Genomic DNA, 18,375 nt, shown 5'->3' on the forward strand with positions numbered 1-18,375 from the left:
TGCAGTCCAATTCTTGACTTTTCTCCCCATCTCCCTTTCTTAATGACTTCTTGACAGACACCCTTTGCACAGACATGCCTAGTGAGGCTTCAGTAAACAGATGAATCAAACTGAAGGGCCATCTTCCATCTGTCCAGTATCCTGTGTGTTTTATAAGAACGCCATGCAGTGATATACCACATTTTCAGCAAAGAATATTTTGGAAACCTTTGCTTGTGCATAAATACCATTTTCCCCCATCACACTCATCTTTGGATTTTTTGCAGATTTGACCAAAGAAAAGTGCCTCAAGACCCAAATTAAAACTGTTATGTGCAGGCACAACATTGGTTCATCCCATGAGTTTTCTGCCTTTTTTGTAACTGGATGAGTCACAGGTCAGCGTTAAGTGATTTAGACAAAACATTCCTCTGAAAGTGGTTACTGGATTCAAAATGAGCAAAGAAAGCAGCCATTATTTTTGTCTGTTGAAATGGCTTCTGTCAACTATTGCTCAAGACCACTTTAAAAGAAAAAAAAAAAAAAACTAGAACAGAGTCCAGCTTTAGCTCTTTGGAGCAAAATATTAATAAATCAGGGATATCGCAAGACTGCACAGTACCGCACATAAAGTTGACACGTTTGCTACATTTGGATTCAGTTTTGAATTTATAGTCCTGCAAGAGCTGAGAGATATGATATCAGTAATGTCAAAATGCCCATATAATATGACTATGAACTCTCCAATTTCAAAAGAGAAAAATATTTAACAAAATATCCTCTAGAGGGCACCAAATGCCATTAAATGGATGACCTTGTTCCCCTTAAAGAACAGAGACAAAATCAAAGCCAAGTAAATTTGCTGACTTCATGGCCCATTTAATAGTGAAGACAACTTGCAGAAAAGAAACATGGCACTGCCTGATCACAGTACATATAGACAAGCAACACAGAATAATCTAAAGTGAACACAGGCTTATTACTGCCCAGAGTTAATCATTGATCGAGTTCATGTTGTGCACATCCACACCGTAGCATTGTATAAACACTTATCTACGTCCGAGCTGTTTCTTAAATGCCTTCAAGGACTTCGCCATCATTGGAGCCACTCCTGTGAGAACAAAGAAAAGTATAAATCATCAGGTAAAATGATGTCAGGATTACTATGCACATGGCACATGTATTCATTTAACCTCCAGCCTGATGATCAGTGAAAAATATGCATAAAAGAAACAACTGAAGCAATCAATCTGGGAGGCTTGGAAAGCCATAAACTACCAGCTCACTTGTTTTTTTGCGCGCGTCCTGTGTTCCGCTTCCCCCTGAACTGGTGCTGCTGGGCCTGCTGGGCTCATAACTCTGCTTCGATCGATTGTCCTGAATCTTGACACTGAACAGAGGAAATAAACTGAACTATTTAAAAGAGTAAAAAAAAAACAATGCAGATGAAACTACAAAATTAGTGTCCATCTACCTCCAAAGATCGGTGTTACACACTGCTGGTGAGCACATCCCATGTTGCAACAACTCACAACAAAAGCACCCAAGGCTCTCTACAACTAGAATAAAACCAGTTTATCCAGCACATTGCTCTAATTCCTGTGTTTAGCCAAGCTCACCCAAAAAGCATTTCGCCCACCGTTATCACATGAATCTCTGATGGGTTATGACCCCGCTAAGCTGCTCTTGTTTAGTGATCACGTTGTGGTTAAGGGCTATTATGTGGAAAAGGAACAGAACGAGCCAGGTGTCCACACTTTGCCAAAGATAAACAGATGCATATAAATCCCCCAGAAAAGCTCTTTTATGGGCTTTTTGTTCGTGTACTTAATATTGAGACCAATAATATAAATGTCATGAATATATAAACATTAGAAAAATATGCTCTAATGTGATTTTACGAAAACCTGGTCAGAAGATGTATCATCTGTATGTAGGAGGCTGAAACCCACCTGCTCCTGGGCTGATGAGGCTGCTGAACAGCAGTTCCATGAATTTCCTGCTGAATTCGCACATCTCTCGGTGGCTTGGCAACCGTGTGAATAAATGCCATCTTCACCTGCCGACCTAAGAGATGCCAAAAAAAAAGAAAAAAAAAAAAAAAAGGTCTAATGAAAGCCAGTATACAAAACAAACCTCACTAGAGACTACTTTTCTTCTACTTTTTACAAATTTCAGAGTTTTAATTCATACAGAACTTCTGGATGAATATCAATCAATAAAATGTCTTACATCGACCATATGGCTGTTTTATTTCTGAATTATCACCAGTAGGAATGACCCGAGTTGCATTCAGTGTAGAGCAGTCACCTTTGGGTTTCTGAGATTGTGCTGAGACAATAGTTTTTGTCAGTCTTTTCAGTTTCCTTTCTCTCTCTTCAGATAGCCTGATGTACATCTCTTTCCATGATTCATACTCTTGAAGTTTGGAGTCTTTGAAGTCTCTCTGACAATGTTTGCCCCATAAATGGTCTGTCACGCCGACATAGATCTGCAAAATTAATGAATGGGGGGGGAAAAAATTAAGATATTTGTAGTACAGTAAGAGTACCACGACAGATGTTTACACAATTACATTGGAATAATTAATAGATGGGCATTAATTTTGTAAATAACTTCACATAAATACCTTGACCTTATTAAACTATAATATACCACAGTATACACAGTATATTTCAGTGTATTTCTAATTAGGCAGCTCATTCTCTCTCAACAATACTTTAAAGATAAGAAGCATTTTGGGGTCAATTTGAAAGAACGGCAGATGTGAAATTGACAAAACAACATTTGTCACAATCACGTCTCCAAGTCCTTTTTTTGTCCAGGCCTTGAAGACCTTGTGGCCAAACCAAATTTTAATGAATTGTTAACATGACCCCAAATCTACACCCCTACAAAGTTTTATTAGAAATCACTTAGAATATTTCAAGCTATTGTGTTTACAGTATTACACAAACACGCTATGAAAAATATAACCTCCTTGGAGGAGACAACATCCTCTACATACTTTGTAACCAAACAAAACAAAATAAATAAAGCATAATGAGGTCAGAAGGTTAGGTTATTCAAATAAACATTGTTCTGCATGACGTGCGCAGTCTAAAAGTTTGAATGTGGCTCGATCATCGATGCCAAGTGTGGGAGCCCTCTCACAAAGATGCACTTTCCATTGGCACGCAAGTTTAGACTTCTCTGTTGACTGAAGGTGTACACCTTATTAGCCAAAGCCCAGAGAAGACACATAGGCAGTATCAAAAACATGTTGAATCTTGCCTATATGAAAAAGATCATCTGTTGTACTGATAGCCAAGGAGGACGACTGAAAAAAAACTTTGACTAGAGGATCAAAAAACTAATTTGGAAGAATTTGTGTAACTGTCCTTTCATATAAAATATAAACCGATTGCCCAATTTCACAATCCCAGCTCATGGGTATTCTGCTTTTCTCCAATTTCACATTATTGTAGGGTCCATTTCTCTAAACAAACATAAGATGTAAAAATGGGAACTTTAATTGTGCACTTCTCACCTTTTGATACCAGATAGACTGAAAAGTATTTAATAAATTAATAACCAACCAGGAAGTATAATGAAAATCAAAGTTCCTCACAGCCCTGCCTCAAGTAGTGCAGTTAAAAATGCTAACCTTTTAAATCCAGATTTATATTTGTGTACTTATCATTAGATCATTATCATAAAAATTATATCCACAAATATTCAGGTTATGTGGTAGATCACCTGACTCCTATTGGGTAAATATTTGCTTTTTTTGGGAAAGGGGCATGAAACTCTTAAAACTGATTTCTTAATCCATATCACAAACAGTAATGATTAGGTGGTTAAGGAAAAGCAGATAAACAAGGCTTTCAACCCAGATTTACAGGTACAAACTGGGAGGAGTAAACCCACTGCTGGTCAGGTAGACCTATTAAAATGGCCACAAGGTTTTGTTCTGCACTAAACATGTTGGCGTGTCACTTTCTTACTGGGTTACATTCTTCGATGCGTAGCAGCTGCTCTGGGGTACACTTCTCCAACACAGGCTCGAGGATTTCAAACGGGACCCCGCCAGTTTCATAAAGCACTAAGAAGAGATGCCTGCACCTAATTATTAAATCAGACATAAACCAACAGAGCCTAGGAAAAAATGTCTTCCTGGGCTTCACTCACAGTTAATGTTGTTCTGGAGGGTGCGGATACACTGCTGGTACAAGCTCAGCATGGCTGGGAGAAAAACGGTCTTGGCACCAGAGTACACCTGCATCTTCCTGTTGAGACGCTGGCCGGTGAAGACTGCAGACTCCTCAGAGACGTCACAGAAATCAGGCTCCACAGGCTCCTTCTCCACTTTAAAACGAAAGCAGAGGTGTCAAGAGCCAAATGATAAAGCTGAAAATACACCTGCATTTACTGAACGTGTACCTTTCCTTTCATAGTAGTCAAAGCTGGAGGGCTTGTCACATTCAGGTAAAGCAGCAGGCAAAGGAATGTTCATCAGGTGCATTACAGGCTCCAGAAACTTCTATAAATAATGAGGCATTGTTAATCAGCATCAGCAAGTTGGCCTTTTCTCCGTAAGCAAAGATTCTTGACAAATATACCTGTTTTGGGGCCAACTCCATATTTTTAATTACAGGATCTTTTATTTGTTGCTCACTGGGAATCATCTTGGGTTTTTTGGGCGGCTTTCTCATTCCAGATCGCTCCTTTCTCTTGTAAACAGTCATATCATAGTTCAAGTAGGACTCAAAAGACATAGAGGGCTCCTCTGGATCACTTTTAGTCTCATTCGTTTTCGCCTTCTTGTGTTTTGAATGTTCCCTTTCAGACTCCAGCGAAGTTATATGCTTTGTTTTTCTCTTTTGGGCGTCGGAGCTTCTCAACATTCCTGACATTCTGTCATCCTCCTTGCCTCCCCTCGACTCTTTCGAAAGCTTTGATTTTGTGTTCTTCTCCCTGTCTGACCCGAACCTCCCACTCTCAGAGGCACTTTTACATTTCTCTCTGGAATCAGATCTGGATCTTTGTTGGCTTTCCTTCAAGTTTTTGTTTCCGAGCAGACGATCGCAGTCTCCAGGTTTTCGGTCGCTCCGATCCTTTTTCTTCTTCTTGTCCATTTTGTCCTTCTGTGTCAACACGTCGTGCCGGGAGACGTACTGGTTTTCTGGACTTTTCTCACAGTCTGTTTTTCTTTTCCGTCCCTCACATTGTCCTTTCTGTGAATCCATTTTCCTTTTCCCTGTTTTAAAGTTGCCGTCATCTGAAGAATCACTATTCTTACTGTGATGAGATGTTAGAAGATTATTGTTCACATCTTCCATTTCCAAATTTCCATTATTTGGACTGCTTTGATCATCTAGTTTGTCTTTCACAGAAAGGCTCTCAGAGAAAGTCCCATCTTCTCCACGGCTGCGGAGAATGAAAATTCAAGATTAAGCCGCTAAACACATAAAATTAAGAAGCAATATTTTATTGTTAAATGCACTTTACCTTGTGGATTCTTTGGAGAGCAGCTTTTTCCAACCTTTTACTAGAGACTTTGCTAATTCTCCAGCCTGTTCATGTCTGCGTAAGGAGTTAACAGTTTTGCCAATTCCAGTCTCCTAATTGATGATCAGACCATTATCAGGGGAATAAAAATGAAAATCAACCACAATGTACATCAACAAAAAAACAGTCTGTGAATAAGAGACTCACGGCAAGAACATCTAAAGTGATATCCAGATCCTTGAGTTTCTGCAAGATTTTTAGAACCTGGAAAGAGTGACAAGCATATTATCCCCACTGCCTGCAGCCATGCTGTGGTGCATTTCATAATGTTCAAGCATTTTTGTCAACATAAAGGTGATTCGATTGATTGTTTTTGGTTAAAAAGTACCTAGAATGGGACCTCTGTCAAAGATAAACTGACTTGCCAAATATGGCAGTCCTGGTTTTGGATTGCCACAGTAGCTGACTGTGCATTTTAGAGCAGAACCTATGTATGGGGACCTTACACACCCACTTAGACTGCTCCTTTTACCCTGAACTATAAATGGATATAGCCGTGGCTGGCTGATGGGAGGTGGTAGTAGTAGTAGTAGCACCAGCTTATGTCTTTAAAGCTAAATTGGTCATTTACAGATTTTGCGTGTAAATTCCTCAACTGAAAATTGATCCACGGGATACAAAGACGATATGAGAAGGCTTATACGGCACAGGCGGTTAAAGTTGCCTGCAGTGCACTGATGATGGACAGCAGCCATAAGCTGAACAACTGCAGGAGCTGCCATTTTTAGCAGCAGCCAAGCGCCTCCAGTTTAAACAGCCTGACCCTCCACACACACACACACACACACACACACACACACACCAAATCAAAGGATTTTCAGTGCTGTGTGAAAGCGGCAGGGAAACACTGCCAGCTCAGCTTCTGTTCACACATATACTAATACAAAATATATACAAAAACAAAAATCAAATTGAGCTTCATAATTTTCATTAAGGGAACAAAGTCATTTTTTAAATAGCGCCCGATGTGGCAGCAGGTGTTGTGAGCCAATGATTAGACAAAGCCATGACTAAAGCAGGTGGGATTTGTTCAGCCGGTAATAAAACAGCGGTGAAATAATTCTTCAAAACTTTCCGGGTTTTTGGGATTAGAAAAACGTTTTAAACCGTTTAAATCAAACGATAACTACCGTAGCAGGATCTGCTTTGTCTGAGAGCTGACGTTTGAGCCTCATGATTTTCTTCACCACATCAGAGCTGCTGGCCATCACGGTGACTCACGTGAAGCCGTCTACACACAGCGGGCAGCGCGCGCTCGTTGATGACACTATTATAGTAATGGGCGGAACTAGTGACAAATGATATAATGGTATGTGAGGTGTGGCTTTTAAAATGATGCCACTAATGCTGGATCATCTTAAGCCTATTGTTTAAAGAGCTGCTTCTTAAAGCATTTACTGGGAGGGGGGTCCTATAATTACAACAATTTATAATAAATACGTGTATATGAACCGGTAACATATAGTGCTTCTTGAGAATATTATTGCTATGGGACCTTTTACTGTGTGGGTCTTACAATCAGAGGTGCCCACGGGCTATCGTGGAGATTTGGTACTGACTGAATTAAATTAAAATTGACTTAACTCAATTTTGGTCATTTGCAGGCGCCTATCTGGAAGCTGTTGGCCTTTTGAACACACGTGTAAGGCCAATAAAATGGATATAGCACCCTTCAAATCAGCAAACAGCAATAATCCATGCTGGTGTGATTTAAAAAAGTGAAGGTTTTGTATCTATAAACAGGTTAGTTTTGAAAAAATAATTTATTTGATTCAGAACAATTCAATTCAAGTCAGTTTTATTCATATAATGCCAAATCACAACAATCCCCTCAAGTCACTTTATACTGTAAAGTTAAGACCTGACAAGAGAAAGTCCCCACAATTACATGCTGATGTTTTAATGAGTATTTAATAATAATAATAATAATTATTATTATTATTAAATATTTCATCTTTATGCTTTCTCAAGCTGCAGAATTCACCTTTATTCAACATCTCCTCAGACTTCTGCTGTCTCTGTCTTTTGCTGTAGCCTTTTAGCATGCAGATCATTAAATGTGCTGTACTGGGACACTAATTGCTGTAAATATTACAACATCATTTTAATGTAAGCTGGCTGTATTTTAGGAATACATGAATGTTCTGTAAAACAAAAAAAATATTACAATAAAAAAAGCTGTAAAACAAATGACAGTATGGTCACTGTGAATTTTGCAATTACATTTTTAACGTTGCTTAAATGTTGCACGTGCCTCTCTATAATTAAACCTTTATTTGGCAGCGACATCGTGTCTGCAAATGAATATTTACTTTTAATAGTTTTATTGTAAAAGTGTACAAAGTTGTTTGCACTAATCACGTAACACATGGCATCCCACTGAGGATACACAGCCACCCGGCAGTATGTTGTTATCAGATGATTACAGGCTATTGTGGGACACTTTCACGTTGAGGGTCTTCTGCCACTGGTATTGCACAATACTTGATTGGAACCCACTCCCCTGGAGGAGGAGTTTACTGCATATCCCTTTCCACGGGGGTGACGGCTGGTCTCTCTCCTGCTCCAGTAACTGGAGGTGCAAGCTCCCTCTTCACCGGCCTCAACTTCATTTTTTAGGTAAGTTTCTAAAGCTTGATTGTTTGGCATTATAACAAAGCAGGAGGCAGTCAGAGGAAGCTCGTACATCAGCATTTGTAAGCTTTTACAGAACAGAAAATCTGCTTTCTCGCTCCAAATATTGTGCTTCAAAATATCAAAAATGTCTGATGAGTAGAACTTGTAATTTCATTTTTCAAACATAGGCATGGGAAAAAGAACTATCTGTGTCTGCTAGGCCTGTGGTAAATAATGCCAGCAATGACGTTTCTGATAGTGTTTTGTCTTGTATACGGTCGTCATTGTAGACTTTAAGACAAACTTGAAACAATTTATGAAAGAAAAGTGTCAAAAAAGAAAAGAACAAGCAAACAGTCAGAGGACATTAGGCCTGCTGTTCATGTCTCAAAGTCTATAAAAGGAACGTCATGGGTGAGCCGGCCAGTGTTGCTATTCCTGGACATGCTGCTGATAAATTGTGACAGATGCAACGAGGGAGCATGCTGATGCACTTAAACACTCCTGGCTCACCTGGTAGCACACGTTTTCAAATCTGCCAAAAGAAATCTGAACAGTTCCAAAACAAAACCAACATTGAAGGTGGAGACATCTTACATATTTGACAAGAAAATGATTAATATAAATTAGAAATATAATAAGATAATATAAAATATAAATACAAAACAGATAGCAATTATTCGCTCATTGATGATACTATGAGGACAACACATCACATTTTAAAACTGTAAAAACTTTATTGTTCATTGAAAAATATAAGCTCATTTTCAGTGTTCACACAGGGTATGGTGAGCTCAGTGCAGTTCATTATGGTCTTGTTAAAATAAGCAAGGTTCTTACCAAAAGACAAGTTGGCTGGATGGCAATATATGTTGCCCTAAAAGCCTGACTATGTGATTTTCAGGATAAAGGGTGCCATGTGCACCTCCTGAACCCTCATGTCCTCACACGTGCTGGCTCTCGTACCCCACACTGTGACACTAAGCTAGATTTTCCCTTTTCTTCTTTAGCCCTGGGGACGGGGCACCAATGAGTTCCAAACAGAATTTCAAATCTTTAACAATCAGTTTTTCTGCTTTGCCTCAGTTCATTTTAGCCTCCGCCCTGTCCCTTTTGTGCAGGAATTTCTCTGAGGGTTATCTGAATCTTCCTTAAAGTCTTTGAATGTCTATAACTATTTGTCCTTATGGTCTTTCACAAAGAGCTGAACACTTTCTTCAGTTGCTTTCTCGGGTGCTCTTTTTTACCCAGTTATTTTACCTATTAGCTTGGGTAGCTGTGTCTTTTGCTGCCCCTGTCCCCACTGCTTAAAATGAGTTGCTTTCATCAATAAGATAACCCAGAAAAATTAATTTCTGTCACAAGTTGCATTTGTCGCACTTTATCTGCAGCTGGTTTTATCTAGTTCGCTCATAAAACACTTTTTTATCCATTCAAGTTGAAATAGACTAAAAAAGCTAACATTTATGTGCTCATTTTTCAGAAGGTCCGGGCTGTGTTCTGCTGCTAAAACCATGGCACCCAAAAAGAACAAGGCAACCAAAAAGAGCAAGGGAGACATAAATGATATGGCCCTGATGGTTGAGAACAGCCCCATCAACAAGATTAACGGGCTGAACACTCTGCTTGAAGGCGGAAATGGCTTTAGCTGCATTTCGACTGAAGTCACTGATTCTGTGTATGCCCCGAACCTCCTTGAAGGTCTGAGCACCATGAGAAACGAAAGCTTCCTCTGTGATCTAACAGTCGCCACCAAATCAAAGTCATTTGATGTGCACAAGGTTGTCATGGCCTCTTGCAGTGAGTACATTAGAAACATCTTGAAGAAGGACTCGACCCTCCAGAAGATAGACCTGAACGACCTCTCACCGGTTGGCCTCGCTACTGCAATTACGTACGCATACTCAGGAAAGCTCACTCTGTCGCTCTACAGCATTGGCAGCACTATTGCTGCAGCCATGCTGCTGCAGATTGGCACCTTAGTGAAGATGTGCAGTGACTTCCTCATGCAGGAGCTCAGTGTGGAGAATTGCATGTACGTAGCCAATATCGCTGATGCCTATGACCTCAAAGAAACCAAGGAAGCGACTCAGAAGTTCATGAGAGAGAACTTCATTGAGTTTTCTGAGATGGAGCAGTTCCTGAAGCTAACCTATGAGCAGATCAGCGAATTTCTGTCAGATGATTCCCTGCAGCTACCTTCTGAAGTTACAGCCTTCCAGATTGCCATGAAATGGCTGGACTTTGATGAGAAGAGGTTAAAGTATGCAGCAGATCTGCTAACTCTCATCAGGTTTGGCACTATCACTCCCCAAGACCTGGTGAATCATGTCCAAGGTGTGCCAAGAATGATGCAGGACCCCGAGTGCCACCGCCTCCTCGTCGATGCTATGAATTACCATCTGCTTCCGTACCAACAGAACATCCTCCAGTCACGCAGAACAAAAGTACGTGGTGGTCTCAAAGTGATTCTCACAGTTGGCGGACGCCCTGCCTTGACAGAGAAATCTCTCAGCAAAGACGTTCTCTACAGAGATTCAGATAATGTGTGGAATAAGCTGACGGAGATGCCAGCAAAGAGCTTCAATCAGTGTGTTGCAGTCCTGGACGGATTCCTGTATGTTGCGGGGGGTGAGGACCAGAATGATGCAAGAAACCAGGCAAAACATGCCGTGAGCAACTTCTGCAGGTAAGAACTAAGACAGGTAAGCCCACCATCTGTCATTTTAGTTAGTGTATGTGTAGCATAAAATAATCCCTTTTGCATTCCTTAGGTATGACTCCCGGTTCAATGCTTGGATTCACTTGAGCAACATGATCCAGAGGCGCACCCACTTCAGCCTCAACACATTCAATGGCCTCTTGTTTGCCATCGGAGGGCGAAATGCTGATGGTGTGCAGGCCTCCGTGGAGTGCTACGTGCCTTCCTCCAACCAGTGGCAGATGAAAGCACCCATGGAGGTCCCCCGCTGCTGCCACGGCAGCTCTGTGATCGACGGAAAAATACTTGTATCTGGAGGTTACATTAATAACGCCTACTCCAGGTCTGTGTGCTCTTACGACCCTTCCACTGACACCTGGCAGGATAAGAGCAGTCTGAGCACGCCTCGAGGCTGGCACTGTGCCGCCACTGTGGGAGACCGCGCCTATGTGATCGGCGGAAGCCAGCTAGGAGGGCGCGGGGAGAGGGTGGACGTCCTTGCTGTCGAATCTTACAACCCTCATAGTGGGCAGTGGAGCTACTGCGCACCTCTTCACACGGGGGTGAGCACAGCAGGGATTTCCATTTTGAATAGCAAGATCTATCTCCTCGGTGGCTGGAACGAGGGCGAGAAGAAGTACAAGAAATGCATTCAGGTTTACAACCCTGACCTCAATGAATGGACTGAGGATGATGAGCTGCCAGAAGCCACAGTCGGAATTTCATGCTGTGTCGTCACCATACCGACACGGAAAACACGAGAGTCCAGAGCCAGTTCAGTTTCATCTGCACCTGTCAGTTTATAAAGAATTAGATCATAACAACCTTGTACTTTACATGTCTGGAGGTTTCCAACTTGTCCAAGCTCCTGAAAATGGTCCTTAGCTTTCATATTATATTTGGCATCAGTAAAGCCAGGTAATGGTTATGAAAGAGATAAATTGATGTAGTAAATTATTAATTTATCTTCTTTATTTTTTCCTTTTTTTTGACAAATCTAACTCTGGGGCCAATTCAGCCAGACTAATTTTGTTAGCCTTTTTTCTACAGCAAATGGAGTGCTATTTAAAAATCAAATATAAGATATAAATTTCAAGATTCCTGTTAAAATTCACTTGCAGCACAACAATTTTATTTGGCCCAGTGCCATGGAAACAATGTATGGTCTGACAGTCTTGTTTATGGTGATTATAGCTACTGTGATTCTCAGATACTTGAAAAGAAGAAGAAGCTGGAGCTGGAATAAGTGTTGGTGTCACCTACCAGGAGTAGGCGCTCGTGACTGGTGTTGAAACGCACCACGGAGCAAGACTGCAGATTCTCTGCTTGTGTGCCACGTGCAGCATTCTGCAGCTTTGCTCTGTATGTTGTGTGATCACCATAAACACTATTGCAGCAAAGAAAACAGGTTGGGGTTAGGAACGTGTTGGAACAATGAGGGTTGAATGAGTTTAGATGTGATGGTGAGACACTGTTTTTGTAAAAAGGACAAAAAAAAAGGAACAAGTTAACTCGGGAATGATGTTCAGAGCCTGAGCTTTGCTGGAAATCGTTATTTATGGATCCCCTGACTGCTCATGTGTTTCCATTTTTTTTCTTTGTTTTAATTAAAGAGAATAAGGATAAGCTAGTCTGAGCTGTGGTCATTTATTGAAAACCATTTTTTATTGCTACTCTTGGGCACACTTTGCATAAATCAACAAATCAGAATGTGTTGTGTTTGCAAATTTATATGTGCATTTACAGCTTTCTGTGCTTTGTAACTGGGCTGAAAAGTCCAATGACCTTTCAATACAACTCATAAAGTTTGAATTTATGAGTCAGAAACTGGTGGGCACCATCTGCAAGTATTACAGCAAAACTTGGCTAACATGTGCATTACAGTTTTTTCTGATTGCTTAAGCACATTTTTTGTAACTATTGGCTAATTTTGCAAAACTCTTCACACAAATAAGAAAACCTGTCACCCAATAATCAAAACATTGTAGTTCTCTTGCAAAAGCGAACACAGCTAGATTAACTCTTCACACCTTCGTAAAAATGGTGTTTCTGTATCAAACAGTACACATAAGCCATCGTCTACTAAGCACACAATGCGCCAACTGCACACTGATGGTATGAATACAAAACACATCTGGCTTTTGCTTTCTCTGTGCACAAGGTAGGCTATGTCAGTTTGAGCTCATACTTCTGTCATAGATCCATAAGCATAGAGGGATCCAAACTTCAAGTACTGGTGTTTATTCAAACACATCAAAACAAACACAAGTGTCTATTTCCAAGTATAGGATTATTTGCAATCGCCATAATGACTATATGGGTTACTTGGTCTGCAGTGAACATGCTTCCTCTGCCCCCAGCATCTGGTCATCTAGCAATTCTGTAAAGTAACAATTTCAGTATTTTTACATCAATGGTATTGGTGTGTTTCTCATTGGCATATGGCAGTGCTACAAATCTTTGTGCAAAGTGACTGTACTAACCGATTCTCATTTCAAGATGTCCTTATGGTACTTGCTACAGTGTAGCGGCTCAAGTTAGGCTGGACCCGTTGGCCAGCTACCCTCAGGGTCATTCCACGGTTGATTACATGGTCCACTATTGTAGCTCTGATGTCATCAGCAATTCTATTTCTTACTCTTCCTACCCTTCCTCTCCCCCCTCCTCATCTTCCTCTCCCCCCTCCTCGTCTTCCTCTTGCTCCTCCTTGTCCTTGTCGTCCTCTTCATCCTACTTCTTCACCTCCACGTCCTCTTCCTCGGCCTCCTCTACTTCTCACTCTTTCTGCTCCCTCCATTGTACTCCGCACACACAGCTTACCTGTATTATAGTGCTTAGGCAGATTGCAAAGTGAACTAATTATCTAAAAAAGTTTTCACATGTGAAAGTGTGCCAGACAGTTGGCAAATTAGTGTTAATGATAGCCATACATGTGTATACTTTTGCTAGGAGTGTGTTGGAAATTTGGTAATTGAGTGTTGTGCAGTGAATTGTGCCTACAGTTTTGCAAAGTGTGTGTTACAAAATTGCAAACTGAGTGCAAAGCAGTTTTTGTGCTTTTAGTTTTGCAAACTCAGTGAGTGGTTTTGCTATAAGTCTGAATAGTTTTAGAGATTGTGCTACAAGAATCACAGTTAGGGTTTAAGCATTCAGAAAAAACTGTAATACAATAGCACAAAGAGCTCACATGGAAGCAAAAGTAGAATGTGTTTGAACAGAGCGTAACTTGATAAGATAAGAGATCATAACTCACAGTCAAAAGCTGATGAAGAGAACTGATTTCATAACTTGAATATTTCACTGTTAAGTCTGTAAAGTCACACTGGCCTTTATGACAAGCCCTTAGTTAGGCATATGACATGCTCATCTACGTTGCCTGTAGCACAATGTCTTATTTCCAAACTAGCTGTGAGTTTGCTCAAATATCTAAGCTGTTGACTCCATATGTCCCCTCGAGGTCACTGAGGCCTGCTAGTCCCAAAAGACTCAAATGAAAAACAGCTGCGATTGAGCTTTTTCAGCTATAGCCCCCAAACTTTGGAACAATCTCCCTGCCCGATTTAGAATCGGTCCCCTCGTTGCCTGTTTTTAAACTACGTCTTAAAGCTCATTTTTACTCTTTGGCTTTTACTGAGAATGAGAGTGGTGTTTTCTTATCTTGTAATTATTAATGTTTTTATTGTTTTATTGTGTTGTTTTGGTGCTTTGTACACCACTTTGTCAAAGTCTGTTGTTTTAAAAAAAGAAATGCTTCATAAATAACATTGAATTGGATTGTTTGACGGTACAAACCTTAAATTGAATGATTATCAGCGGGATTTAGTAGTGCGTGGTTTTCACAGCGTCGTTGGTAAACTGGCTGGATTAGTAAAGCGGCATTCCTGTCTTCTAAAATATGAAAGAGACATGCACCTTTTGTTTCTGGTCTTAATTCAGTCTTTATAGGTCCCATGATGTTTGCAATGTCTTTGACACATCATTTTGAATCTCTGCACATACACGGAAAACAATATACAGTGAAAGTCTCCCTGACCATTGATCACATGAGTCATTCTCCAGCAGAGTTTAGTGTAACTGAAGTGGTTTAGTGGTTTTTGGAAACTTATCTATAATATGTTTGTCCTTATCTTTGATGTCCTAAAACTCCTGCCTGAAGACAACAGCAATTCAAACAGAAAGTCTGAATGGTTGTTTTTAACGTTGCCTTGTGCTCTTGGGGGGGCAGTGGGAGCTCTCCACCCTCTCCTAACCTCTCTAAACCCCATACAGTGGCAGCACATGCTTTGGCTTAATAATCTAATCTTTATAATCTAGCTGCAGTACTTCACAATCCTCCAGCCTTTGCCACACCTTTTTGCTTTCCAGACACTCAAAAAAGAAGAAACAAGTAATTAATATAACAAACGAGACAAAATAATTATTATATAAGTATGTAACCATACACGTGGAGAATGTGTTAAACAACCCACATGTATTTAAATTTAAATACATGTGGGTTGTAGCTGTAAACCGAGTCTCACAAATGTATTTTACTATATATTTGTGAATAAAACTTAAGAAACTCTTAATATTTGGGCAAAAACATTACATCGACAGTGACATCGCTTGTAGTGATTGCCTCTAAGTGACTGTGCAGGTTTTATCGACACAGAGGGGGTGTGACCCGAGCAGTCGATTGTGTTTGGTTAAACCACATCCTCAAATCCTTATTTGGCTATGAGTGTAATAACCCTACAAGCTATTTTGTCAACTCATGCATATACAATAGGCCTATCCTCGCCCTCTCACGAGAGTGCTGTATCATTATTACATTTACTTTTGCAAATTTGCCTTAGTATGAACACTCTACCCTAAACATGACTCGTTCATTTTAGTGCTGTGGAAACTAAGGGTAAATAAGTTACCCTGCAAAAACAAACAAACAGGACATGGCTGCTTTTGATTTTGTCTTCCATAGTCTTCCTCATACTATTCTTTACTTTAAAAAACAAAAACAAAGAGGGAGCCAATAATCAGAAAACTCCAAACGAACATGAAACCAAAAAACTAAAGAAACGAAAAGCTTGCCTTATGTCAGATAAACAACAGTGTTTTTATTTTGTGTTCTGTGTATACAAGGAGGCACATTTACTCTGGCAAAATGATATTTTGTCTTTAATAGTCATTGTTCTTAATGTAATAACCCTCTTTTTTCATATAAGAATAAACCAAATCTTCCATGTAAATGTATATGTTCATTATTTATTTGTCAAGACAGAAAGTCACATAATACCAGTTTTGATAATTAAGCCTAAAGTGAATGTTTAATACTTTGCCATACAGCAGGTTAACCTAAGTTGGCGTGGATTCTGGTCTTACCAAAATAATCAGTTCATAATTATGGAAAAGACAATGGCAAACAGTAATCTGCGTTAGAAAAGGTCAATGTAAAGAGAATATGAACGATTTCCCTATAGTCAATTGTTTTTAACAGTTGCTCGAGCGTAAGCGCGATTAGATAATTACATTTAAATTAAACAACAATAACAGTAATTCAATAGCTTAACTTGATTTCCACAGGAAGGAAGGACTCACTCTCTTTGAAGTTCAGTGCCCCATTTTTCCATTATCATTTTACCATTTATAGACTGTGGCTAAATCTGTTCCTGGCTAGAAACACAGAGGATGAAAGACGTTGCCTGTGGAGCCTCGCCGATGACCCTATAGAAAAAAATAGACCTTCTTAAATAAGTTCTTTGATTATTTTGGTGTTGCTCACTGTCATGGTATTTTTTTCTTCTTCTTTGTGTAGCTTGTTTTTCTTTTAAATGAAACTAAAATAAAATCTTAAAATTAGAAATAAAAAATAATTTTTAAATTATTAAAGTATTTTACAGTTTTTCTCATATGCTAAAACACAAAAGCCAGTCCTCTAAACCAAATGACCAGTTGTCTAAACACATTTACTAAATCTAGCCATCATTTACCAATATCATAAACACATGCAGACACAATTCACAGAACACAATCCTCCGTTGTCATAAATCTAAACACATCTTTCCTTGCTAAAACACAAGTTGCAAAAGAACTCTGCTCATATTCTCAAATGAAAGCTCATGTGATGCAACATGCTTGCCACAGTCAGCAATATTTGAACACAATGAACACACCTGGCGTCATTCATTACACACAACGACTCAAAATTGAAGACACCTGTTGCTAATGCTGTGACTACATGTATAAAAGCAAGTTCAGAGTGCACAGTATGCTGAAGAGGTCAAGCAAACACACTGGATGAAGGCAGTCAGGGGAAGAGGAATTTGATGCAGAGCAGGGAGAAGAGCTGGCCCTGGAAGAAGAGCTGGCCCTGGAAGAAGAGCTGGCCCTGGAAGAAGAGCTGGCCCTGGAAGAAGAGCTGGCCCTGGAAGAAGAGCTGGCCCTGGAAGAAGAGCTGGCCCTGGAAGAAGAGCTGGCCCTGGAAGAAGAGCTGGCCCTGGAAGAAGAGCTGGCCCTGGAAGAAGAGGAGCAGGCCCAGGAGGGAGAGCAAGACAACCTCGCACCATCTTTACGGATGAGATGCGAGCAACAGTCATTGACCATGTCATTGTCCATGGCATGACAATGGCTGAAGCAGGACTAAGAGTCCGTCCAAACCTGAGTAGGTTCACCGTGGCCACCATTATCAGGGCATTCAGACAACACAATAGGTATTGTACTCGATTGCTTTCTTTGTCACAATACAGTTTTACAAACCTGTGAAAGTAGTCTATTGATTTCATATCAATTGTGACTGTATTGTAACACATGTCAATTGACAACACATGTTTCTTTCTTTAGAGTTGAAAGAATGCCACATAGAGATGGGAGGGTTGCCATATTTACAGCGGCACAAGAAACCCTCATTGTGGATATGGTTCTGGGAACAACCTCATCAGACTCCGGGAGATCAGAGACAAAGTCATTGCCGATAATGTCAACTTTGAGAGCATTGACGATGTCAGCTTGGCCACAATGGATCGAGTTCTCCGGCGCAATAAGACGCGGATGAAACAGGTCTATGGGGTTCCCTTTGAGCGCAACTCTGCGCGACACAAAGACCTACGTTACGAGTATGTGCAAGTAAGTATACATCCATGTTAACAATACAGTTAGTGGACATATTGTGTTGCTCAGTGGCCTACATTACTTCTGGACAATACTGTGCTACCTGATTGAATGTTGTTCTGAACACCTGTGCACTTTCACATTTTCACAGAGGATATTACAGTTGGAAACGATGGCCAGACCTCATGAGTACCTCTTCCTGGATGAGGCTGGTTTCAGCCTGCAGAAACGAAAGAGGCTGTAACATCATTGGCCAAAGAGCCATCACTGAGGTCCCTGGCCAACGGGGGGGTAATATTACCCTTTGTGCGGCCATGGGTCGGAGGGGCTTGTCCACCGGCATGCTGTCCTTGGGTCTTACAACACCCAACGTCTCCTCACCTTCCTAGAAGAACTAAAAGACATCCTCCTGGACCACCACCAACACCATCCTGGGCCCGCACATC

The 18,375-nt window shown here is 40.5% G+C and overlaps 3 protein-coding genes and 1 long non-coding RNA gene across 6 annotated transcripts; 2 read left to right on the forward strand and 2 right to left on the reverse strand.

Annotated features, from left to right (window-relative positions):
• Positions 1 to 844: 844 nt before the first annotated feature.
• Positions 845 to 6,787, reverse strand: eloal (elongin A, like). 3 transcript variants are annotated; one of them, XM_080868169.1, is made up of 11 exons: positions 6,660 to 6,787; positions 5,677 to 5,733; positions 5,470 to 5,582; positions 4,581 to 5,388; positions 4,402 to 4,498; positions 4,150 to 4,326; positions 3,966 to 4,063; positions 2,212 to 2,470; positions 1,932 to 2,046; positions 1,266 to 1,369; positions 845 to 1,090 (listed from the first exon to the last, which is right to left on the reverse strand). In XM_080868169.1, the coding sequence occupies exons 1-11, from the start codon at positions 6,735 to 6,737 to the stop codon at positions 1,029 to 1,031; spliced, it is 1,968 nt and encodes a 655-aa protein (XP_080724295.1). In that variant the 5' UTR covers positions 6,738 to 6,787; the 3' UTR covers positions 845 to 1,028. The 3 variants fall into 3 exon arrangements, with proteins under 3 accessions (XP_080724295.1, XP_080724296.1, XP_080724294.1); XM_080868170.1 differs by having other exon boundaries at positions 2,290 to 2,470; positions 4,402 to 4,501; XM_080868168.1 differs by having other exon boundaries at positions 4,402 to 4,501.
• A 1,248-nt stretch (positions 6,788 to 8,035) lies between these two features.
• On the forward strand, positions 8,036 to 12,472 carry klhl31 (kelch-like family member 31). Its single transcript, XM_080868490.1, has 3 exons — positions 8,036 to 8,148; positions 9,629 to 10,834; positions 10,920 to 12,472. The coding sequence occupies exons 2-3, from the start codon at positions 9,660 to 9,662 to the stop codon at positions 11,650 to 11,652; spliced, it is 1,908 nt and encodes a 635-aa protein (XP_080724616.1). The 5' UTR covers positions 8,036 to 8,148; positions 9,629 to 9,659; the 3' UTR covers positions 11,653 to 12,472.
• LOC308388042 lies at positions 12,321 to 16,162 on the reverse strand. The gene is made up of 2 exons (XR_013970030.1): positions 13,330 to 16,162; positions 12,321 to 13,226 (listed from the first exon to the last, which is right to left on the reverse strand). It is a non-coding gene; the product is annotated as an uncharacterized lncRNA (long non-coding RNA).
• Positions 16,163 to 16,953: 791 nt separating this feature from the next.
• LOC308388782 (uncharacterized protein) lies at positions 16,954 to 18,188 on the forward strand (the record flags this gene model as incomplete). The annotated part of the gene is made up of 3 exons (XM_080869675.1): positions 16,954 to 16,965; positions 17,130 to 17,944; positions 18,081 to 18,188. 2 exons carry the CDS (start codon positions 16,954 to 16,956, stop codon positions 17,442 to 17,444), a joined length of 327 nt encoding a protein of 108 aa, XP_080725801.1. The 3' UTR covers positions 17,445 to 17,944; positions 18,081 to 18,188.
• Positions 18,189 to 18,375: the final 187 nt, after the last annotated feature.

Source organism: Rhamphochromis sp. 'chilingali' (assembly GCF_963969265.1).
Source record: "Rhamphochromis sp. 'chilingali' genome assembly, chromosome: 20".
NCBI classification, from domain to species: Eukaryota; Metazoa; Chordata; class Actinopteri; order Cichliformes; family Cichlidae; genus Rhamphochromis; species Rhamphochromis sp. 'chilingali'.